Source organism: Ailuropoda melanoleuca, chromosome 8 (genome assembly GCF_002007445.2).
Source record: "Ailuropoda melanoleuca isolate Jingjing chromosome 8, ASM200744v2, whole genome shotgun sequence".
In the NCBI taxonomy this organism is placed as follows: Eukaryota; Metazoa; Chordata; class Mammalia; order Carnivora; family Ursidae; genus Ailuropoda; species Ailuropoda melanoleuca.
The window spans coordinates 45564246-45590576 of record NC_048225.1 but is presented as its reverse complement, the minus strand read 5'-3'; the positions used below and the strand labels follow the sequence as shown (position 1 = coordinate 45590576).

The following is a 26331-nucleotide window of genomic DNA, read 5'->3' as shown; positions in this document are numbered from 1 at the left end:
CAGACTCTGCAGTCAGCTCACATGTGGGCTCCTTTTGGTAGCCATTCAATCTTTTTACCACATTGGTTTTAAAGTTGTTCCTTTGTGCTTTGTACAGGTACTGTAATTGGATTCTTATTTCTAGTCACTTGTTTGCAACAAATTTATTCTAAAAAACTGGGGAAACAAACAAAAAACCCAGGGAAGATCTCACATTGTTTCTCCTTTCTGGAATTCTACCACTCTACCAAATGCCTCACTTTTACCCTGAAAACTGCCCCAAGACATCTGCTAGACATTATCTTAGAATCTCTCCTCATTTGTTCATTCGTGTGTTTACTTACCTCATTGATTTATTCATTCCACAATCATCAGTAAGCAACAGGCTCTGTGCTGAGACTTATCACTTTGTGCCCTGAACTCTGGTTATACTTTCCCTCACCTCTCCTACTAGACTGAATTCCTTAAGGGGGTAGACCACAGATTACTGATTTATGTATTTCACCTAGACCTGCACATGGTAAGTGCTTAGTAAGTCTAATACTCACTGCTTCACACAAGAGCTAGAGATTATGAGTATTCTTTACCATATGTTTTCCAAATACTTCAGTGACTCCAAGGAGAGGAGTCACAAATCCAAAACATATACACAAACTTAATTCCATTGCTTTCTGTGTTCCACCTGTGGTGCTCAATTAAAAATTAAGATAGGGATGCATAAAACGAAACAGAACTTGGGCAATGCTAATCTGTGAATTAGTATACTCAGGGAATAATACCAATCTTCTAACACTTGTACAACAATTACGCACTCAAGAAGGTTTGCTAATGAAAGGGAATAAAAACCCAATAATGTATAAAAGTCACTCCACCAAATGAGTTTAGGGGATTGAGAATACTAACTGTTTATATTATGAAGAATTTGTATTAGCTCAAACTGTATCACTTGCAGTCTCTTAAGCATCCTGAGTATGTAAAATAAACAAACATTTCACAAGGCCTATCTCTGTACAACCATTAAAATTTACTACTAAGAAGCAAATATTCCCAATTAGTGCTATTTATGTAAAGTGATGAATAGCAAAGTTTCTTTAAGCTTGCTCCAGCCCATTTTCTATCAAAAGGTGGGTTTTTTTAAATTTATTTTTTATTTTTTATGTATAGCTATGAAGTTTGATGCCCATGAGCTGCATTTTAAGAAAATTACTTTTACATGTCACACCCTGTTTTTGCTGAGAAAATCACTTTCAATTTTTCTAAGAATATCAGGGAATATTTTCTTTTAAGGGAATTGGGAGTTAGGGCTAGCTTTATCATTTGAAAGCAGGAACTCCCTCTTTTCATTTGTTCATAATCCCTAGTAACTAGTGCCACATTCTCTTCATGTCAGGAATTTAGCAAAATGCTTCCTGAGTTCATGAATGATGTATAAATTTGAGCTTCTTAGGACATTAAAATTTAAATATATAAAAAAGTTTATGTTCATTTTTTTACTTCTTCTAAATATTTACAGTTATTCTTCTTCTAATATTAAATGGCAAAGAACTAACAGTAACGTAATACTAGCATATTGATATTATGTTAATATTAACATAGCAACGTATTCCAATATATTTTTTAAAGATTTATTTTGTTTAATTATTATTATTTTTTTATTTTTACTTTACAATAATATTTCAGTTTTATTTGCAGTGGGGAGAATGGAAATATTTTAGGTGTTAAAATACATATTGAAAATTAAAAGTGGAAGGGGAAATTATATATACTGACATAGTAACAATCAAGGATAATATATCAATAATTCTTTAAAAAAGAAGACAAAAATCTTTTAAGTAGGTCAAGAAGGAAGATTTATTTATTTATTTTAGAGAGAGAGAGAGAACATGCACGTGTATGGGGGAGTGGTAGGGGAAGTGGGAAGGGGGAGGGAGAGAGAGAGAGAGAATTTCAAGCAGATTCCCTGCTAAGTGAGGAGCCTGATGTGGGGCTTGATTTTAAGACCCTGAGATCATGACCTGAACTGTAATTGAGTCAGACCCTTAACTAACTGAGCCACCCAGGCATCCTCTCCAATATTTTTAAGTGCTGGTGTTTATAATTAATTAATTTTTGATGACATTTCACAAAGATATCATACTAGAGCATCTCTTTTGCTTTTTAGTTTTAATACACTTACAACTATAATTCAGAATTCGATTATAATATATATTGCGAAAAAGACACAAATGAGAGGAAAGTTCTACAAAGCACCAAATTTCTCTTCCTTTAATGCTTAATAACACTAGTAATAATATCCCAAATCTCTTATGTACATTAAAGCATACAAAATACTTTTCACATATATCATCTAATCTAACCACAGCCTTAGGAGATGGGTATCAGTATTCTGGGCTTACAGCCTGCAAATCCCAGGCTCACCTAGAGAGAGCAGGGGACATAAACAAAGTCACGTACTGTGGCTTCTATCTACCCCACTCTGATCAGTTTGTAGAAATCCACTCTAGAGCTTAATGATGGATGCAGAGACATACATTTAAAACTAATTAAATGACTTAAAACTCCTTCCTAATTCTTATTAATTGGAATGATACTAAAAACAGATCACCAGTTTGGTGAAACTGCCAATGAACAAAAAAAGTAAAAAAATCCTCGGCTAATGCATGCCATAATGAAGATGTTAATGAGTTTAATATTTTGTAAAGCTCATCTTGTCTGTGTAATGGGAATCCTCAGCATGTCCCTCTACTGTTAAACCTTCTTCTAGTGTGGTAGGAGTATAGCCGGGTCAGACTCCTGAATAGGCCAAAATGTTGTAAAATCTGTTACTGTTCAGCTCCCAAATAATATTAAGAGAAGCATGATTAGAATTTCTAAGGAATAATTCAATATAAAGATGGGATGTCAACAGAAAATGGCAGGTTGCAAGACACACTACCCAAGAGTGAGGAGGGATTCAGTGGTGGTCAGACCGAGAAACACCATGAAATTGAATGAAATGCTCTTGTCCTGAATAAGAAATTGCCTGCGATCAAGTATGGCATGGAATAATGTACATTTCTGGGTGGATGAAGCTAAACAGCATGTCTTCTAGGAATTTAACCCCTCTAAGATATTCTTCTCTATTTTCTAGCCGCTAGGATGTGCTTTCATTCTCCTGTGTGCAGTGTTCAGTGGGTCGTGTTATGGATGGTGGGGCCAGCACCAGCCCACCATAGAGCCTTCTGCTCCTACCCCAGGCTTTGGAGGCACACAGGTCAATGTATGGATAGCACCTAAGAGTTTATTATATGCTTTTATGCATTCTCTTATTTATTAAGTTGACACACATGCACATATGATAAATTTATGTACATAGAAAGTGGGGATCATTAGCCTTGTTTGACAACTAAAAAAGCTAGGTTTGGAGAAACTGCTCTCAGTTTCTCCTATTTTAAGTTCTGCTCTGGGGATCTAGAGATGACAATTTTTTCCAACAACAGGAAGGTCTTGTGTCAGGTCTTCCAATTGTCCTGATTGGCCTCTCTGTTTCTATGCAAGATATTCTACCATTGATCATATTCCACCAGAGGTAATCCTCTCCTTTAGTGGGCCCCCTTGCCATCAGTTCTGTACCACTGTGAAGGAACACACACTGTGACAGGACACTGAAGTTCATATTCTTCCCTACCTTGTCCTTTCTCCTATTATATATTCCTTGGAGAATGAAGTCTCTCTGTACTTCATCTTTATGTTTTCCATAGTATTAATCATACTCCTTTACATACAGGAGGTGCTCTAAAATATATTTATTAAATAAATATGCAGACTTCAACAATATTCTCGGATAGTCAGTTCATTACTCAACTTTTATTTAACAATTTGTTAGACTTCTAACCAATCTTCTCATTAGGATAGTGACATGTTTTTAGCCCTAACAGAAATATTTTGATGATATTAGTCAGTAAATTACTAGGATGGTATTGTCTAATTTTTACTTACTGATTTTGAATTGTTGGGAATAGAAGATTACAAGTTCTCTAATGGAGCTTTTCAGAGTTGCCTGCTGGCATGTCTGAGTGTTTCTGCACAGGCAGCTAGCTTCAAAAGGCACCCCTTGAAATCAGGCATAATATTTAAGAAAGTTAATTCACACATGTAGGACTAGCTTCATACCCCTCTTTCTAATTCAGGAATGGAAATGTCATAAAAATCCCTAACAATGTGAAGGAAGAGCAAACAGAAACTTCACAGTTAAATAGGATTTTTAAACCCCAAAATAGGTCAATGTAGGATCAGTTAGAAATGCTACTTCCAATGGCACATATATCATAATATGCGTAAACTGACTATCCACCTCATAGGCCAGAAAAGGAAGTAGGTTTGAGAAAGACATCAATTTATGCATCAAAAACAAACAAGACAAAACAAAACAGTTACTGCAAGCCCAGTACACATCAGACACTCTTAAATCTTGGGGCAGATATAAAAACAGAAACTTTGCTCCAAGGAGTTACAGATGCATAACCACGTGTAATGTGGTAAGTGCTACAACAGAGTTAAGTCTAAAGTTTGTTGGAACACAGAGAAGCATGTGCTTAACAGGAGGAGGTGGGAGGCTTCACAGAGGAGGTGGCATTTCGGAAGGTTTCATTTTAAAGATGAGTCAAATTTTGTCAGATGGAGATAAAAGAAAAAAAGTCATTCCAGACACAGAGAAGAATGAGTGCAAAAGCACACAGGTTAGGGAAGATCATCAAATGATTGGCAAAATAAATTCTGTGTGGCCAGAGGGAAGGAGGCTGAGGGAGAGAAATGTACGTGCGTGTAGATATACAGGAAGCCAGGGAATGGGTCTAAGGTTGTGTTAGTCATGAAAAACTGCACAGAGAATTGAACATTCCTGTGTTGGTGTCCCCACTGAGCCTTTAATCTGCTTGTGTCACAGGACCTATAACAAGTTGTAGTTATTTGTTCACAATAGTTTAGTCTTCTGTTAAACTATGCACGGCTCGGGGGCAGAAGCCACCTCTCACACACTACAGCTAACTCTTGTCAGGCAGCGTTGGTGCACTAAAAAAATTCGTTGAATGAGTAATTTGTATCTTCTTACACCACAAAATCTGGACTCAAAAGCTTGGATCTATGGTATTATATGGGAAGACAGTAAAATGTGTTCATTTTAAATAAAACCAAGATGACAAATAATTTCATGAGAGGTTTTCTCTAAGTATCTGACTTGACTTCTGGTTCCCCCATTGATATGATGGACTTTCTTATTCCTCTAATGCCTCTGGTCAACTACCACCTCCTTACCCCACCTCTAGCCTCCACTGAACTTGACTCCTGAGAAACATTTTCCAGAATTCTTCTATTGCTTTTTTAGTCTGATCCAATCATGCTTCTTGTAATTGCACTGGTCATAGATATACTGTGATTCAACGAGATTTAGAGACTAATTGTTTTTGGCACATTAGCCCTTGACGCATTCATCATGACCCTCATTGGCACTTACTCAATTGGTGCTTCTTGGGAACTGTTCAATTGCTAGTTATTACCTATAGGGAGCCAGACTTTAATCAAAGTTTTACTCTCAGCTATTAATTGCTAATTTACATGTGGTTTATGCCAGCAAATTCGGGGGGAGAAAAATCCCAAATAGTTCTTAAGACTTTTGGCCAAGTGATCTTCAAACTCGATGCCCATGCAATTCTAATTCAATGTTACACATTCTGATGCAATAGGATACATAAAATACAGGGGGATTGTTTGAACAATAAGATGCTTGAAACATCTATCATTTAAAAAGTAATTTTGTGAGACTAAAAATATAATTCAGAAACACAAGTAAGGGAACACCTGTTTTCAGGATCCAGCAAAAAAGAAAAAAAAAATGAATTCTACTCCTGTTTGTGCCCATTTTATTCCCACTGCTTGTAATGAAGTCATGGCTGGCTGCTGTAGTGCACTGGTAAAGCAGGTGGGCTCTAGAGTCAGATTGCCTGGGTTCAACTCCAGTTTCAATGTTTACAGGCTATGAGACTTGGGTTTATTTCTAAACTTTCTGGGCCTTAGTTTCCTCATGAGTTAAATGAGGATCATAATCACATCTCCATTACGAAGTTGTGGTGAGGATCAAATGAGTTATCTGAGGAAACACAAACCACTTGGCACAGTTCCTGGTTTATCACACACATTCTTTAGATGCTGGGGAATATAATTATACCCTGGTATGCACTCAAATAACAGTGAGACAAAATGATAAAGTGCTATAAGAAAGGTACAGATAAAATTCTCTGGCTATACTGTCTTTCAAATTACTTTTTAATGGAAAAGTTATAAACCAGAGAAAGAAGAAAATGATGCTGGCAGGTATCCCTGCAATAAGAAAGAGCAAACACAGGAGAAAGAAAATCAATGGAGGATTTAAAATGTTTTTTCTGCTTTGACATCTAACCTTGTGATTCCAATTTTTTTTCAGTGTCAGAGTATAGTCACTTTTAATGATGAGATGATACCACATTTCTTTTAATCTATATGACCCAAGTGGTTCATGGAAATGAAGGTCAACAGTGTCAACATCTCTGACTAATATTTTAATTAGACCTCAATAAGCAGCCATATTCCCAGAGTGGATATAGCATTGTGATATAGGACATAAGAAATGTAAAGTGTATATTCTCTGAGGGAACACTTCTATGGCTTGGACCATTTCACATCTTACTTTGCTGAGGCTACAGGAAGGCACCAGTGTCCAGCCAGGGATAAAGGGAACTAAATGAACATTTTGGCATTTGAAAGTAACCCCCTCAGCTTTTTTTCCCGGAGTCCAGAGTCTCTCATGGTTTGTCCCCCTCTGATTTCTTCCCATTCAGTTTCCCTCCCTTCCCCTATGGTCCTCAGCACTATTACTTATATTCCACATACGAGGAGAAACCATATGACAATTGTTTTTCTCTGATTGACTTATGTCACTTAGCATAATCCCCTCCAGTTCCATCCACATCGATGTGAATGGTAGGTATTTATCCTTTCTGAAGGCTGAGTAATATCCCATTGTATATATGAACCAATGGAGTAACTGGGTGATGGGCAGTAAGGAGGGCACATGATGTGATGAGCCCTGGGTGTGATATGCAGCTAATGAATCATTGAACACTACATTAAAAACTAATGATGTACTATATGTTGGCTAATTGAACTTAAATTAAAAAAATGAAAAAAAAGAGAAAATTGCATTCTAAAAAAATTTTTAAAAATATAATTAAATTAAAAAAATGAAATAACCCCCATTGTAAGATCCTCTATAAGGCAGTACAGAGTAGTGGTTTAGGGCAGTGCTTCTCCAATTCTGATATGCATTTGAATCATCTGAGGATCTTGTTAAAGGCAGATTCACTTTCAGTAGGTCTGGGGTGGGCAAGAGTGTCTGCATTTTTACCAAGCTGCCCAGTGATGCTGATTCTGCCAGTCTAAGGTCTACCCTTTTGTGTAGCGAAGGTAGAGGTACAGACCCTGCTTAGGTTTTAGTGTTTTGTTTTTCTCTTAGAAGCTACATGACTGTGGCCACATAAATTAACCTCTCTTCCTGTGAGTTTTATTTTTTTTTAATCTGTAAGTGAAGATAATATCAGTATCAAACTAGAATGGTTGATGTAAGGACTAAATTAATTAATGCATATAAAGCATTTTAAATGTTACCCAGTACTGAGCAAGCACTCAATATAATTTTTTGTGAATAACTAAAGGTTTCTCATTATAAACATTTAGCCGGTCAACAGAGATGAACATCCTACAAATTTTAATTGAGTTTAATTCACCATCATAATTTATTTTAAGCCATTAATGTCAACAATCACATTAATCTCCATCCACATCCAAAGCTTGGCATGTTATAATTTTTCAAGTCATTGAACTTAAAAAAGCAGCTAATTAACAATTCTCTTGGTGGTAGCTATACTCAGAGGCATGAACTTGTCATGATATAGCAAGAAATTTCTTCATCTATTTTTTTCACGAGGATACAACAAAATAAGAATTAAATATTTTTTTAAAGATTTTATTTATTTAATTGTCAGAGAGAGCATACAAGCAAGGGGAGAGGCAGGCAGAGGGAGAAGCAGTCTCCCTGCTGAGCAAGGAGCCTGATGCTGGACTCGATCCCAGGACCCTGAGATCATGACCTGAACCAAAGGCAGATGTTTAACTGACTGAGCCACCCAGGTGTCAGAAGTAGGACAGAAATAGAGCATTGAAATTAAAGGAAAAATTCATGCAGTTTCCCAAATTGTGAAATAGACAAACCGGAAATCTTCAATAGAATGAATAATGAGGAGATGAATAGTCCTAGAAATTTACGGTAGAGACAAAGACTAGGTCCAGATCCTAAATGGCAACGTAGGTGTTTTCTATTCTATAGCATGTGTGAGTTAGGTTGAAAGGATGAGAACTCAAAAGATAAGACACTAAAATGACAAACCTTCTCATATGGAGTACTAATAATGCTATACAGTGAGTGATGATAGCAGAGACTGTGAACTGCCTCTGAATATCTACTCTCTTCTCCTTAGAAATTGTTACCCTGTGAAAGAGTTAAATACCCTACCCTGTCTCAGTGAGGTGTAGCCACATGACCATTTTTGATCAATGAAGGAGTTGATTTTTGTATGTAATTTCTGGAAGTGTCCTTAAAAATAGGCAACATGCTCTTCTTCATGCCCCTACCTGCTGCTGGAAATGGGATGCAATGTTTGGAGCTATAGTCCCATTCGAACCATGAAGTGATTGAGAAACAGGGATCCTTGTGCTAAGATGCCAGAAGAATTAAGACAGAATGACTTTAGATTTCTTAAACAACAGAGCACCATGCCTAGCTTTCAACTTCATTTATGTGAAAGAACAACAATTTTTTTTTCGCCACTGATTTCGGTGCTTTTATCTTGGGATTTGTATGCCACTTATCCTAATTCTCAGTGTTACGAGTACAGAAATATGGAAGGGCTTCTAGAAGGGTGTGACATTCAAAGTAGTTACTGAAGGAAAGGAAGGAGATCATAAGGAGAGGGGGGCACCAAAGAAAAACAAACTTAAGCATAAAAATCACCCAGAACACCGTATGTTCAGGAAACTGGGAGATCTTCTGTGTAGTAAGAACACAGGGTATATCGTGGGAAAGTGCTGGGGAGGGGACGGGACAAAGGATGACAGACACCAGTAAAAAGCCTGCAATATCACACTATGCAGTTTAGATTTTGTGAGGCAATTTCAGAGCCACTAAAGATTTACGTAGTTAAGTGACAGGACCATAACTGGTTTTTAGAATAACTCAGAGCGCAATGAGAACTCAAAGAAGGAAAAGCAAGAGACAGAGAAACAGGTTCAGAGGCAGCTGCCAGAGTCCTGGAGGGTGAAGAGGTCAGGCCTAAGGCTGAGACAATGAGGACACAGGACAGAGATTAGAGATATTTAGCAAACACACTACATAAGAACTAGCAACCATGTAAAGGCAGGGACGTGTAGCAGAGGAAGTCAGGATGACTAGTAGAAATGAAGTATGGCTTGGGCAGTTGAGTTACTGGTGTTGTTATTCACCAAGACAGGGAATGAAGGAGGTAGGAAGATGAATTTTAAAAATGTAAATGGAAGTCAGGCTTTGTGAAAAAGGGAGGGGAAACAGAATAAAAAACAGCAACACTGAAAGATTTTTGCATGTCTAGCTCTTTCTCATGTTCAGTTGCAACTTAAATATCATTTCCTCCAAGAAGCCTTCTCTAAATCTTCTAAAGAAGCCACTGCCCTCCCCACTCCCAATAGCACTATCACAGCACTTGGCTGTGTTCTCTTCAGAGTTCTTATTACTTTATAGCTTCCTTTTTGTTTATTGTGTACTTTGACTAGAATGTAAGCTCCACGAGAGTGGAAATTTTGTTTTGCTCCCATTAATTAAAGTGTGCCTGACACACAGTGGGCACTCAAAAACTTCTGTTATATGAATGAATCACAGTACCTAATACCAGTACAGAACTCAGAGATCATACATAAAAATAAAAATTAGAAAAAAAAAAGATTAAAGGGACCAAAGCCATGACATGAGAGGTCCCTCAGTAGTGGACGACAAGGAAGCTGAGCTCCAGCCATGCCCGTAAAGACCTGTGGCAAATGACACAGTGGGTAGTTGGGAGGAGTCACAAGCCCTTACTTAGGTCCAGTTTGGCACTTACTAATGACATAGTCTTCATGAATTTCATGACCTCAAAGCATCTTTCAGTCTTCTTAGCTATAAAAAAGACGGCTTGATCCGTGAATATTTCGAGAATTAAATGAAACAACACACATGAAAGCACGTTGGTCCTCACTTTCATCCAATCTGTCCTAACGCATTCATTCTCAATTCCTACTTATTATTTATTACACACAATGACATCACTAATGCTACTTCTAAGATCCCTTCCCAGCTTGAGTTTTAACTTTAACATGTTTTGTATACTTGTAATTTTCCCATTTACCACATTCTGGAACAATTTCCCTCTTTCTGTAGCTCTTTGACCTTCTGTTAATGAGGTGTGTAACAATCCTGTGTTTGACCTTAGTTCCCTTTGAGTGTCGTCTTCAGTTTTTTAAGCGAGTAACTCAGCAAATTAAATTTTATTACAACTACTGAGAGGCAGGGTAGCATAACGCTGTTCTTACTAAATGTCCCTCACCACATGCTGTGTAACCTTGGACAAGTTAAAGATTTCTTTTTTGCCTAAGATTCCTCACCTGTGAAGTGGAGATAACAATATATTACTCAGGGTTATTGTGAGGACTGCATAAATTAACATACGTAAAGAATTGTTACTAGTGCCTACCATATAATGCAACGATTATTAACTACTATTACTCTTACTGTTTACTGAACCATGTATGAATTACTCAGATCACTCTCTTGTCAGTAGTCTGAGATATTTCTGGTTTTCCCCATTTTACCAAATAAGAAATTAAAGCTCTGGAGTTTAAGTGACATCAAGTTCACACAGCTAGTGAAGTGGTAGTGCAGATATTAATTCAAGAGCCACTTTTATTGGACACCAAGCCTATGCTCTTGGCCATGTCCACATAATGCTTCACTTCAAAGAAGCCAATCATCTCGTCATGAAAGCAGACATTTATTAAACCAAATTGCCATCAAATAAACTGGCATTAAACATACTTTTGACTGTGTACTTAAAATAGGAGCAAATAGGCATTCAGGAAAGGGGAAAGCTCAGCAAGATGGGTTGTCAGGTAAAGTTTCTGAAGGACCCGAACAGAGCTAGGTATTTGATTATTTCTAATTACATTGAGCCTTAGGTTACTACAATGACCCACCTAAAGGTCAAGCCCAGACCAGCTTTCAGCAGTAGTCTGGCCTGCAAATTTCTTTTCCCAGTTTTGTTGGGGGCCCATAGGCAAACTGATCAAGCACAGACCGTAGCTATTTTTTTCAGTAACCTAATTACAGCTCATAAATGGTGACATGTGTCAGCAGAACTACCCTTGGAGGGGCGTTTCGTTAACTTGATCATGTCTGAACCTGGGGGCATTCTCCTTGCGTAGACAGCTTTGTTAAGCAGTGGCTGTGTCTGTTTCCAAGTTAACAGGGGGCAAGCTCAGTTTGTAACCTATAATGAGTCCACGAATCCAAACACTTGCATGGGAAGGTCTTTTCAGACTCACAATGCATTAGAAAGATTACATACATTGATATTTTGATGATTTATGACAGAGTCCATACTCTGGTTACTGTTCTTTCCCCCCCTCAAAATAATAAGCGTGCAAGTGCTGGTGTCTACTTGTATAATTTCAGTTCAAACAGATCAAACTCTCTCCAATTTATAGCTCTAAGGCAGTGGTTATCAAACATGGCTGCACAAAAGAATTACCTGGGGAGGTTTTAAACACCCAGGCCTATTGTCAGGCCTATTAGGAAGGGATCTGTGTTCCTGGAATCCAGACATTAGCGTTTTTAAAGCACACCAAGAAAGAAATGTACAGCTAAGGTTGAGAATTACTGCTTTAGGGTATCAGGAAAACTATTAGCAACATGTTAAAAAATAAATAAAAATTTCCTGAGATTGTCTTTAAAGAGATACTGATTATGAATGTCTATTGTTTGCTCTTAGTATGCTGTTCGACCTATCTGGCTTTGTTATTTCATGACTATTTTTCCTTCCTATGACATCTCATTAGCTAGCTATTCTCTTGAGTTTTATACTCCTGAATTTTCAAAATAATACACCTCTGGGCAAAAGATCATTTGGAGCAGTTGGTGGAAATCAGGATAATCAAAATATATTGCTATTAAAGCTGTTTGTGAAACAGTAACTATGCTTTTTCACTAAAGGAAAAGCTCATGAAGGCTCATTTTGCTATTCAAATATTCAAACAAACCTGGAACTTATAAGTGACAATTGAAGGAAAATATATTAGGGCTGAGATATGGTACACTTACAGAAGAGAAGATACTAGGGGAAGCCAACCATTGAAAGCCACAGGGTAGAGAGCTCCCAGTATGAATTGATGTGGGACAATGCCTCTTTGTCTTACACCCTGTTGTTATAGACAAGGGAGACTGAATCACTTGGGTCTTTTGAAAACAAAATCATTAAGAATTGTTTTTTTTTCTCAAAATGTGATTATTTTAAAGACGGATTTCTTCTACAAAAAATCGGAGATCAGAGGTAATTGGTTGCTATGTGCTAGGTTCTATATTAAGTGCTTTATATTCAATAATTCATGTAATGCATGAACCCATGAGGTAGGTGATGTTATGGCATTTTATATGTGAGGAAACTGAACCATAGAACCTTTAGGTAATTTTCCCACTGTCACAGGACTAGTAGGTTGACCAAGAAGGGCATAAATTTATGCCTTCCAGACAATAAAACCAATCTCTATAGCCAATATGGTAGAATAAAAAAAAACAAAAACAAAAACAAAAACCAGAGTCAGGGGGTGGTTGGGTGGCTCAACTGGTTAAATGTCTGCCTTTTGCTCAGGCCATCATCCCAGGGTCCTGGGATCTAGTCCTGCATGGGGCTTCCTGCTCAGTGGAGAGTCTGCTTCTCCCTCTCCCCTCCCCCACCAATTGTGCGCTCTCTCTCAAATAAATAAATACAATTTTTAAAAACAAGACAAAACAACAACAAACCCAAAGTCCATCCTCTTTTCACTAAAGCAGGCAATCCCCTGTGAGTTAAATACTATGGAATCAAGGAGGAAAGAGACATCAATTTTGCCCTGAGGAATTAACGAGGGCTTCCTGCTAGAGGTAGTAGTTTAATGAGATCTTAAATAATACGTGTGGAGGAAAAGATTTTCTGGGCTGATTAACAGAGTAAACAAAGGCAAGGAGATAAAGAAGTATAGGAAAGACTCAAGAAAAGCTTATGGTTTGTGGCATTAAGTGGTCACTATTGTTTCTTGGATTTATTTATTCAACATATATTTCAGGGTATTTACTACAGAGGCAGGCACAAACAAGGTCCTAGAGGTATAATGGTAATAAAGTTTATAAATTCCTAAATATATGAGAAGATGATAACTACTGGCAATGCCTAGGGGATAAAGTCCAAACCCCTTATCAAGCAAACAATGCCTTCACAATCAGACCGAGCCCTACCTTCCCAACCTCATGCTCTGTGACTGCTCTGTGCCTCAGCCTCTCCGAACTCACTATATATGAGTTTCCAGGCCTCTGACCCTTGCACATATAGTTCCTTCTTCTTGGAATGCCTTTTCCCTATCTATCCTAAAAACATCTTACTTAATCTTTAAGAGCCAGCCTTGACTTCCTAAAGTGGGATGGTTCTTTATAACATATTGTCTTTTAGCAGTTTCTTCACATCTTCATTCATTTATTCATTCAGCCATCCAACCAACTTAGCATAATATGTGCCAGGTTATAGAGGTAAGAAAGCAATAAAAATGAAACATTTTTTCTTGTGCTTATGGAGTTTACATCCTAGGAAGAAATATCGGACATTAAACAGTTACAATGCACTGTGACAACTTCTTTGAAAGGGAAGAGCCTGAAGTGGAAACACACATCAGGAGAACCACACCCAACCTCAGCTTCCCAGAAGAAGCATTATTTATGCTGAATCCCTTAGGATGCATAGGAGTGAGTCAGGCAGAGAATGGCAAGGGGTATTTTAATAGCATGTACCAGAACTAAGTATTGTCCACTAGACTCCATTAGACTATGAAAGTCAATGTTTTTAAAAAGCATCCTAAGTGATTTAACACCACCACCACCACCAAGATGAAATGCTGGCTCAGGTTAATACTAACTGTGTTACCATTGTACTTTTGTGAATCCCTATAGTTTTATTTTATCTTTCCTCTATATAGTATTTCCTAACAAACCCTTCACTGCCACTTCAGTCCAGTATCCAAAAGCTTCCTGGGTGCAGATTCACTTGGGATGCTTGTAAAACATAGATTTCTTGGCCATACCCTGAGATTCTGATTCTATTGATATGGGGTAGAGCGGGAAATTCTGCAATTCTAATAACCTGGAAAGATTTGATGCTACCAGTTCATAGACCACATTTGAGTAGCAGTTCTATAGAGAGAAATTATATAAATATTTCTCAGAATTATTTCCCCTTGTTCTTAAACCTGTTCTGTCAGGTTGAGCAACAAAAGTGGCTCTTTTGCCCAGGGCATATGGGGCACGTGCCTTCAGAGGAGCCATTACCAGAAAGAAGGGCCTGTATGGTGACTCTCACCCATCAGTCACATATTCCACCTGGACAACTGTGATATTTTTTCACTGCCACCTCCCCCACCCAGCCTGTGTAGAGGTTTCTCAGTGGATGAGGGTTACCAGTAGAGTAGCCAGCAAACTGCCTTCTCTAAGGGAACCCCAGGGAAGAAAGATGAAAGTAGGTTGGTGAATGGGTTTTCTATTTATTTTGTGGATTTTAAAAGATTCATAAAAGTCTGAATAGGAGTTTTATAATTTCACAAAAGAAAATAATGAGAGAATCACTGAACTGTTAAGAAGGCTTTCAGCAATTGCTGGCATTTGTCTCCATGTGTGTCATGCATGAGAGTCTTGAAAGTTAATAAGCTTTTGAGAGCCATGAGGACAGGGACCATGTCTTTCTCATGAACATACCCCCACAACTCCCCAGGAGAGTTATAACTGCCTAGAGAATTTGAAAACACTTAACTCTAAAAAGGAGGAAATGAAACCAACTCACAGAAGCTGAGAGGATAATTTTGATGATTAATTAGGTAATACACATAAAGCACCCAGAAAATAGTGGTTCCTTGAAAAACATTAGCTCCTTCCCCCTTCTATTTATTTATTTATTTATTTATTTATTTATTTATTTATTTATTTCTTACTTATTATATAGAACAGTTTTGTCCCATGGAACTCTCTGGAATGATGGATTCTATACCTGCTCTCTTGAATACATTACCCACTAGCCACATTGGCTACTGAACACTTAAAATGTAGCTAGTACAATTGAGAAACTGAATTTTTGATTTTATATTATTTTAATTAAATTTGAACAATCATATGAGACTTGTAGCTACTGTCTCAGAGAACACAGGTTTACAAGCAAGCACAACATAGTAGTTGGTAATTAAGTGTGTCAATTTGTTGAACTGTCTTGGATTGATCCTTTTTCATACAGATATGCATATGTTTAAGGTGATGAGTGAAAGGGGCAGGTGCCCCAAGGGCAGGCCAAAAGGTGTAGTGAAAGAATAAAGACAGAGGATCCAAGCTAAAAAAGAAATTTCTGTCATATTGATGAATGTTTCTCAAACTATAATATGCATACAAATCACTGGGGTTCTTGTTAAACATACAGATTGTGATTTAGTAGGTCTCAAAAGGCACTTTAGATTCTATGTTCACAGGGTCCCAGTTAATAACAATGTTGCTAGTTAAAAAGTCCATTTCAAGGAGCAAAAATCTAGATGTAGGTAGGCCAGTGGACCAGCACAACTGCTACTGGATCTATCTCTGAACCAGCTATGGCATCTGCATTCTTGACTCAATAGTTCTAGGTCAAATCACGGGAATGCTCCATTTTATCAAAGGCACACCATTCCCCTCAATCTTGTGATGAAAATTGATTAAGCACTTCCTGTATACTAGAAACATTTATTAAGCACTTCCTGTATTCTATAACAACCCCTATGGGGCAAATATTATTATTTCCATTTACAAATAATAAAACAGGCTTAGGGAGATAATTTGACTTAATCAAAACTCACCCAAGTACTAACTGTCAGAGGTGGGCTCAGAATCCAGTCGCTCCTGAATTCAAATTCTAGTCTTTCTCATTATACAATCTTGTTATTCAAAGTGTGGTGTACAATTGAACATCAGCCTCACCTGGAGGCTTACGAGAAATGTGGACTCTCAGGCCCCATCACAGACCTGCTGGAATCAGAATCTGCATGTGAAGACCTCCAGGTCATTCTTATGCACGTTGATATTTGAAAAGCACTATTATGTGCCATCTCTACCTTTATAGAGCAAAGCAACAAGTGGAAGTATAGGGAATCTGCTGATTGTGGCAGCTAAGGAATGGATTTAGACTGGCTAGGGTTGACTCTAGAATAAATATTGATAGTTTTGCCTCCATTGCTAAAGTCTTACTGCCTCATGGGTACAGTTTAAGCCAAAATTAAGCTGTTTTCTGGTAGGTAAGGATTTTTTTAGTTTTGGATAATACTATATTCCCATCAGATAAAGACATCAACAATATAGTTTTAACAGTGTGTATGGGGAAAAAATAATAAAGAAATAAACTCGTTTGCTAAAAGATAAATGTACTAAAATCAGCAAAGTCTTCTAAAATATCTTAACATTATTAATCACTACCAGGATGGTTCAAAGAAACAAACATAATTCTGCTTCCTCTCTCTTCATGGGTAATTCTGGAAAACTATCCAATTAAGAGTGAATAGTAGCCTGAATCACAAGGGTCTGTTATTGTACAAAGTGACTCAGAGGAATTAATGTCTAACTGCCCTGCTCTGTGACCAAGTGCTTGGTCATCCCACTTCTGCAATACAGCAACTTCCTCCTCAGAGAGCTCTTATCCTTAGCTTCCTGCTGCTGGAATCAATCAGAAGTGCCATTTAAATCTTGCTTAACAGTACCTCTTAGTTTCAAGCCCATTCTTTGGCTCTGGAATGAACCTCATTGCTAATTTGATTGTTTCTCTATGTCCCTGAACCCACATCATCCATTATTTTCTTTCATCCCCCACTCTTCTCAACACCCCTCACTACACTGTCAACCTCTCTTGGGCCATTTTGTTCCCTTGAGACCACTTTCTGGTCCTCTGTCCCAGAAGCGTAGCCTTGTCTCCATCCAATGATCTTTCACATTTAAAGTTCTCTACAAAAATCTCCCTGATAGGGGCACCTGGGTGGCTCAGTTGGTTGAGCATCTGCCTTCAGCTCAGGTCGTGATCCCAGGACCCTGGGAACGAGTCCCAAATCGGGCTCCTTCCTCAGCAGGGAGCCTGCTTCTCCCTCTGCCTCTGCCTGCTGCTCCCCCTGCTTGTGCTCTCTGTCAAATAAATAAATAAATAAACATTTTAAAAAATCTCCCTGATAATACTTTAAGGATATTATGATTGTTTTCAAATAACTTTTACATAAATGATCTTCTTGGAAGACAAATACAGTGGGTGAGAATATTAAGGACCTTCTCGTGTTTTGTTTTGTTTTGGTTTTTTTGTTTGTTTTGGGGTGTTTTTTTTTGGGTAACCTAACTCCTCTTTCTTCTCTCCTCTACTTCTCTTACACCCTCACTTTCTTGGGAGGTTTTCTGAGCCTCAGCCCTGGAATTTCTGGAACAAATTCCCTTGTCTCCATTATTATTTCTACCTCTGGAAGCTAAGTTTCAGACAACAAAGTGTCTCAAAGAAAAGTCAAGTCATTGTACTGTCAATACTTGCTAGAGGTTTCTTTTATTTCTCAACAGTTTCCCTTAAACATCCTTCATAAAATAGATACTCTTCATATCAGTTGAACCAGGTCCCTTTGACACTATTTATTATCATTGACCTACTAAGATTTTTAAAGTGTTAGATTCCTTCTTTTGTACCTATTTTTCTTACAAAGGACATATATAAATTCTTAGTCCTTTTATTTAAACTTTGGTATGGTAAATTAGTTTTTTGTTTAGCAAATATTCACTCCATCTTCTACTTTAAGCTTGGCAATATGACTTGCTTTAGCCAGTGGGGTGTTAGTAGATCTGATGTGAACAAAGCTTTAAACTGTGCTTGTGTCCTGGGCTTGTCCTCTTATGCTCTGGCCATCACAATGAAAATAACATCCTCTGGGTAGTGCTGTCCCCCCTCTGGGCCCCTGAATGAAACATGTGAAGCAGAAACGCCCTAGCCAACCCGGTAATCTACAGTTTAAAGCAGCTGGCCTAGCCAACCAGCAGACACTTACAGGAGAAATAAATGCTTATTGTTATATGCCACTGATTATGTGGTTATTGGTTGCACACCAAAAACCGTTACGTGGAGTAAAAGTAAATGATAGACCAACTCTACCATTTACTAGTTGGGCTAGAATATCTGTATCTGTAAAATGAGAGGTTTGCATTCATTGGATCCCAAGTTACTTTACAAGATTTAAAACTCATGATTCTTGAGTATACCACTTCCCACAGCATATTTCCAGAAAACAAGTCAAAATATAACCACTATGAAATGAATTCTGGAGAAGGATGGGGAGAAAAGGATCCTACAATCTCTCTGATTAATTTTATTTTTCTAAAGCAGAAAGAATAGGGTTTATTTGGATGGTGTTCAATATAGGACTCTGACAGGTCTATGTCAGGAGAGGAGGCTTCCATGTCCATTGGCTGCAGAGTACCGAGTGGGCAACATGCTACCTTCTCACTAAGTCAGCCTTCAGGGATGTGGATGTGCAGTTTATATGCAGGCTCCACTCACTCAGAACTCACCAAGAACAAGTATTTTCAGCAGCTGTCATAAGATAATATTTAACATATAAGAGGGAATAATAAAAAGACTGAGTGAAAAATGTAAACTACAGAGTGTTGAAATTGCAATTTGCTTTTTCTTTCTTTGCTTTTTCTTGAGTGACTTTAATCTTCATGTAGGGGTTTCCTGCTTTGCAAGAAAGGTGGCACTGTACCATATGTAAGGTCCTATTCAACCATACGATATCATGACATCACGCAAGAATGAGTTTATTTGAAGCATTTTTTCATAAGAACCTCAGTGACCCCCCCCCTTTGTTAAGAGCTCTAATAACCCTTAACTTACTATCCTAATATAAGGGCAGAAATCTCTTTAAATATTTTTGTGCCTTTATTAAACACTTAAAAATTTCCTTTGACCACAGACTTCCACTAGTTATTCAATTGCTGTTTGCATGCATGCCAAGGAATTGTTTCCACGAGGACAATATACTTCTAAAATCTAACTGGCTAATTGGCAAAATTAATACATTTACTTGCATTGAAATAATTTGTGAGAAAGATGAAAATATATGTTAAAATTTGTCATTTAGGTAATATTTTTTAAAAAAGAAATGTTCTTATGCAACATGACTGAAATGCTCTGGGGAGCTCTGAGATCGTTTTTTTCATTAGATAGACCTGAAATTATGCGAACAACTAGAACATGAGAAAGAAAAAGAGGAAAACAAAGTATAGAACACTGGGGAATGAGAAAATAGCCTGCAAACGGAACAGTGATTTGTTCAAGGTTACCCAGTGAGTCAGGAACAAAGAAGAGAGTTGGACCCATGCCAAGACCCAAAGTATATCTACATTAATGGCTACGTGCTAAATCTGCTATTTTCAATAAATGATGTACTCACATATGGGGGAAGATGGTCATATTTACCATTCTCTCAGGGTCTAGCATGGGTTACTTATTAAGTTTTTATTACTTAAATAAAATTATAAATAAACACCTATGAAGAAGTTAACAAAGCATGATTTCACATACATAATTTCATTTCATCCCCACAACCACTGTCTTAAAGGTTAATTCCTGTCTTAAAGATTAATTTGGATCCAGAAAAATTAAATGAGTTGCTAAAGAACACATTGCCATGAGATACTCTGGGACATTTTCACCATACCAAGCTACTCAGCAAACTTCTCTAAAGATCCTACTCTTAAGGAAGCTCGAAAAGGTTTTGCATTAAGTACAAAAATATTGAAGATTAAAAAAAAAGGCCCTAGAAGAACTCAAAGTCACATACAAAATTGATATTTAGGAAATAGAAAGCAATTTGATTAATTTGTTATAGGGGGCTAATTTTACTAGCTAATTAGTTGGGTTATCAATCAAGCACGTCTTCACAAAGTCCTTAGATTCTATTGATAAATTATTTGTATATGAGGGCATCTGGCAGTTAAGGAATGAGAATCCTAATAGAAGGCTTTGAAATAATACAGATCTACCAAAAGAACCCAGTCCTACTTACAAAATCAAGTCTCTATGTGCCATGTCCACTTTAAAGCACTGCTCAGATGCTTTTGCCAATGGATATAGTAAAGAAATTTACCAGAGTAAAAACACAGAATTCCCTGCCCCAAAGGTATTGGAGCCTCTGTGACAAGTTGTCTTCCACCCAAAACCACATGTAGCAGAGGAGAAAGCATACTTTGTTCCCACACTGAGAGGCAGAAAATAAGAGAGAGAAGGAGGAAACACAGGCAACTACATAATAGGAGTCAAGTAAGATCTCAACACTCTTTAATCATGCTCACTCCGTTCATTCTTGGCTCTGCTTCTAATGCAACCTTGAAAAAGTTACTTTATCTCTTTATGACTCAGTTTTTTAATCTGTAATCTAGAGAACTTAATAGAACCTATCACATAGGGTTGTTTTAAGGATTGAGTTAATATTTGTTAAGTACTTAGTGTCAGGTGTACAGTAATCCCAATATAAATGTCTCATAAATAAAGGAAAATAGGAAGACTGAGAGACAGAATAGTAGATGCTATGTGTCTTTAATGTATTGCTTTGTTCCCTCCTAGCAGAATCCTTTTCTTTCCACAGCTGGGGCCACTGATTCCTACCAGTGAGCTTTTAACCCCATTTCTTGTCTGACCCCAAAAGACTCTTGTTCAGAAAGATTGAAGAAGCCCTAGCTCAGTAGTTCAGGTGAGTCAGCATCAAGTCAAGCTTGCTGTTATTCTTGTCCTGACCCCATGTCCCAGTTTTAGTCACTTGTTCCTGTAATCAAGTCCCAACCTTGTACTCCAGTTCTAGCATTCTGCTCCCCTGTGGCTGAGTCCTGGCTTGGAGGACCTGCTCAGGATCTCCAGTTCCTTGAGGCAGACGTCTCCCAAAGGGCAGCCTCTGGACTGGACACATTTTGTTTGGCATACCGCACATGAACTTTGGAAAATCAGTTGCCTGTATTTAAAAATTCCAAACTTTTATGTAAAAATTCAAATTTCCAACTTCTCTCGAAAAATGAGATAACCTGACAGCACTTGGTCCCCATTTCCCCTTAGTACCAACCCACTGTAGCCAAGTGGCAGCTGCCCCCTTCGGAAGGCCATGTGCTCTCTATTCCCTATGTCCCCATGTATTTCTGTGAGTTACTTGGTCCTTATAGGCATTTGAGGCTGGGGGTCTAAGATTCAAAATAGCCGATAATTACCAAGCATTTCCTTTGCACCAGGTACTCTTTCAAGTGCTTCACAAGTTTTATTCATTTAATCAAAGACCAAGAACCTGTTTGTTCTTATCCATTATCCCTGCAGTCCTTCTCCTTGCTTCAAATTCCCTGCACGCACCTGTGTCTGCCGCATCTTCCCCAATCACTATTCTCTATCCATTAGCTAGGGCTGCTCAGAAAGCCTTGTTGGGCCTCCATAATGTCAACCACTCACCCACACATGTCCTGTGGCCACTCTCCAATCTCCCCTGCTCAGCCAAACTTTTTTGTCAAGAATTTTGGCCATTATAGTGGCTATATTTCAGGTACAGGATCCCAGGCTTTACTGATCTGCCTGATCCTAGTATCTATCTCATTTTCCAGGTTTTCCTAAAACCACACGTTTTAGTATATACAGAAAGATTACCCCTCACAAAAGTTTGTTACAGCTCTTGTTAGAAGCCTGGCAAAATCCATCAAATATTTAGTGATAACTTACTTATATTCTAAGCCCTGCCATAGATATTGATTTACGTATTCCTTTACTAAGAAACCAAAGGAAGTTTATCCATCTCTTCTATAAGCAATTCATTATTTTTTCAGGAAACCACCTAGGAAATTTAACATTATTTGAACACAATTGGCTTTCTTTTCTTTTCTCATGAAGTGTCTTTGTGCTTTAGAAAACAATGAATGAAAGAGGAAACTATTTGCATGACTAAGCTCAGATTTAGCAAATATCAAAACAAAATTCACAAAACTCATTCTACACATTTCATAAGATTATCTGGATTGGGTAAAACTGTATATGCATTGAATTTTAAATTTATCTGATTATATTCCAATATAATTTGTAAAGAAAGTCTTAATAAAAATGTTACTTACATAAGGAATCGTGTCCAAAGTATCTGTGTTGACAATTATAGGAGCAGGGCTGGCCTAAAAAAGAGAAACAGAAAAAAAAAATTAAATCACAAGTAGTCTATTTTGAGATAGGATCTGTTAAACAGATAAACAGAATTTAACAGAGTTCAACAGTATTTCTTGAGGACCTGTACAGGCACTGTGTCAGGGTTTTGGGGGATAAATGAAATATCTTGGAGTTCACTGCAACCTCCTCCTTCAAATATTTGTTTGCTACATTTGCTACATAATGAAATGAAGCAAGCAGTTGAACTTATACTCATTTTCTCTTAAATTCTACCCAACAGTAGGAGATGAGGATTTGAGTTGTGTATAAGGTAAAAATTTCTAATAAATTGGGTGACAGTTAAAATGTATAACATTTCTTTATAAAATGGCTGGACAAAATAAAATAACTTTTCTCTCATGACAGCAAACTTAAACCCAAAACAGTATTTGTAATCCTTCTCTTTAAACTGCCTTTTGAGGATATGTTGAAAATAGAGAGATCACTCATTGACATCTTATATATGCTTACCTATTATGCATCTTTATGCCATCTTTTGTCATTTATGCATTTCTGATCACATATCTTAGAAATCCTTAGATAGGAAATTTGTCGAAGATGGCATAAAATCATATTAGGTATGCTAAACTTTCTTTTTTAAAAAAAATTTTGTACAAACTCTAGTCATTCCCTTAAAGTTGAGTAGGAAATTGTGTAAAACTGATACAGAAGTGCTACAAGGCAAGTCATTAGAAAATAAGAGATTGCAATCTCTATTTGCATCCACCAATCTGACTTCATGAATATTGAGTAGACCTATCTTTATTTTCTAGTTTCTAGAATTTTCACAGCATTTTTTCCTTCATCCCCTGCAGGATCTTTAATCTCCTTCCCAAATTGCAGATTTCATTTAGATAGAGGAAATACTCTCATCATGATTAATCGGGAGCTGTCCTATAAGACATGGTGGTTTTGGCAAGTGCTCAACTTTTGGGACATTTCATTAGCTATGCCCTCTGGAGTTAACAGAGTTAACAGCTTTTTAATGTCAATCTGTGCCTATGGAATCCTAATAGAATGATAAAACAAATGGCAATCCAGGAGATTTCACAAAATAAATTCCATGTTTTAACACAACATACTGGGTATTAAGAGCAGGACCCTGGTATACACATCTACATGGTGGGTCAGCTAGATGTTCACAGTCTGTTCACTAACCTTAGGGTAAATAGTGGTTTTGGAGAAAGACAGTTTCCACTGGATCCCACCAAAAACAAAACAAAGCAAAACAAAAACAAAAAACAAAACCCCAAAACACACACACACACACACACACACACACACACACACACACACACAAAACAGTGCTTGTAAAAAGGCATGTGGTATAAGGAAAAGAACATGAGGCTTAGAGACAGAAAACTTGGGCTCGAGTTTGGTTTGGCAACTTTCTGATTATAAGTTTTGGGGGCTGAGCAACTTCCTGGTGGTGTCATCTGGGGGCAATTACATTAACTCCCTTTGCATTAGTTTACTTCTCTGTAGAATGGGAATAGACATAATCACCTTCTGAAAGAGTTGTTTGAAGAATAAATGAGGAGATATATTTCACGTGCTTTGTAAACTTAAATTTCAGAATCAATGTTAAACATTATTATTAGTGTCCCTAAAGATGGACCACTGTTAAGAATATTTTACTGATGGGGCGCCTGGGTGGCACAGCGGTTAAGCGTCTGCCTTCGGCTCAGGGCGTGATCCCAGCATTGTGGGATCGAGCCCCACATCAGGCTCTTCTGCTATGAGCCTGCTTCTTCCTCTCCCACTCCCCCTGCTTGTGTTCCCTTTTTTGCTGGCTGTCTCTATCTCTGTCGAATAAATAAATAATAAATAAATAAAATCTTAAAAAGAAAAAAGAATATTTTACTGAATGATTTGTGAACTGTTTATACCCCAGAGTTTTCAATGCTATATTAGTCGCTTCAATTGCACTAAAGAAAACTAAAGATTAGACCATGTGATGTACCATTTATTAAATACATATTACTTGCCCATGTATAAGAACATGCACATATATCCTCATTTAACTTCCACAAAACCGTATTGATGAAGCATCATTATTACTATCCCCACATATGGATGAGAAAACAGAGGCTCAGGGAAAATGAGAGCTTAGATTTAACACTAGCCTTTCTGACCTCAAAATCCATTTTTTTCCACACTAAGCTACTCTATGATCTCAGTATCTGGGTGGCTCATTGCATGAGTCCTGCAATGATTGAAAATCTCTAGTTAGAGCAGCATATAAGACTCAGGCAAACCAAAGACCACTCTGGAGGCAAGAGATGCCTTAAGGTCTTGCATATCAGACCTTGAAAGCCATCTGGTGATGCCTGAATGGTTACTGGTGTTGTCATCCTAGTCCGTGTTTTAGTTTTGACTTCCTCTCTTCTGTGTTTTCTAATTGGTTCCCAGGATGACCCAAAACATTTGTGTCTTGTCTCCTTGACCAGACTGAAATTTTTCTGAGTATCACACGCAACACTTATATTTTCCCTTATTATCTAGTATATTTTGGTCAATAAATATGCATCAATTTGATTCAACCCATCTTACTTTTGTTTTTCCTCTTATAGATTACATTAATGTGGTCTAGGAATAAATTTTGTACAAAAACCCCTTTTCTATATGATGCCATTTATTGTTTTCATCTGTGTTGCTATTTTCCATTTCATATATGTAAATTCGGTTCTTCTAATCAGACTCTGTTTAAAAAATGACAAAGATTGTATACTTTCCTAGAATTCTTCACAGCACTTCGGTACACCAAAGGAGTTCAATAAATACTTATGAATTATTGACTAAATGTAGCTACAAAGTATAGATGAGGGTATAAAGGAAAGCCATACTTCTTTGCAAGTTTTGGAGAGCATTTCTAGGATAACTCCAAAATCTCCTTTGTTACCGACAAGACTGTGACTGCTTTCCCAATATCCACTGTGACTTTCTTTCCTTAACCAATCCCCGTTGCTTAACTGTCCAGCTTTTATGAAATGATTATTTCATAACTGCAGAATATAGAGGCTGTTGGGGCGCCTGGGTGGCACAGCGGTTAGGCGTCTGCCTTCAGCTCAGGGCGTGATCCCGGCATTGTGGGATCGAGCCCCACAACAGGCTCTTCCACTATGAGCCTGCTTCTTCCTCTCCCACTCCCCCTGCTTGTGTTCCCTCTCTTGCTGGCTGTCTCTCTCTCTGTCAAATAAATAAACAAAATCTTAAAAAAAAGAAAAAGAATATAGAGGTTGTGAAGTACAATCTATGCTATATAGAAAGCTCATTGCTCCTTTTTGGTGCTAGAAAGATCCAGAAGCCCCCATTAAAGCCTACAATTTTTAAAGTCACTAAAAATGCATAAAAAACAGAATGTATGGAATGTGTGAATCCACAGATACAGCACATACATCTGACATTGGCAAATCTCTGGCATGACCACCAAGAAGATATCATGGTTGGCTGTTTTGTATCCCACTGTGCTGCTACATCGGCTCTCTGAAGATCAGATCTCTCATTGCTCTGCTCCAGGACCCTCACAGTCCTCCCCGGACTATTTTCACAGAAGCTTCTTGGAATCTTTAAGGTACTCAATGGCACATATCAGCAGAGAATAAAAATCCCAATTGGTGACAGAGTGCAGTCGAATTCTAAGTATGGCCCATGAGTGTGCTCTCCTCACCAGTTGTTAATTTCAGATCTCCCCTTGGCTCATCCTGGCTTCTGTTTCTTTTCTCACTTTTGA

The 26331-nt window shown here is 37.7% G+C and overlaps 1 protein-coding gene across 18 annotated transcripts in view; it reads right to left on the bottom strand.

Annotated features, from left to right (window-relative positions):
• DLG2 (discs large MAGUK scaffold protein 2) overlaps window positions 1-26331 on the bottom strand; it is a 1964683-nt gene that overhangs the window by 645452 nt on the left and 1292900 nt on the right. For all 18 annotated transcript variants that reach the window (XM_034666214.1, XM_034666215.1, XM_034666218.1 and 15 more), the window contains one exon: window positions 22514-22567. In XM_034666214.1, coding sequence (XP_034522105.1) covers window positions 22514-22567 — 54 coding nt within the window. The remainder of the gene's footprint in view (window positions 1-22513; window positions 22568-26331) is intronic.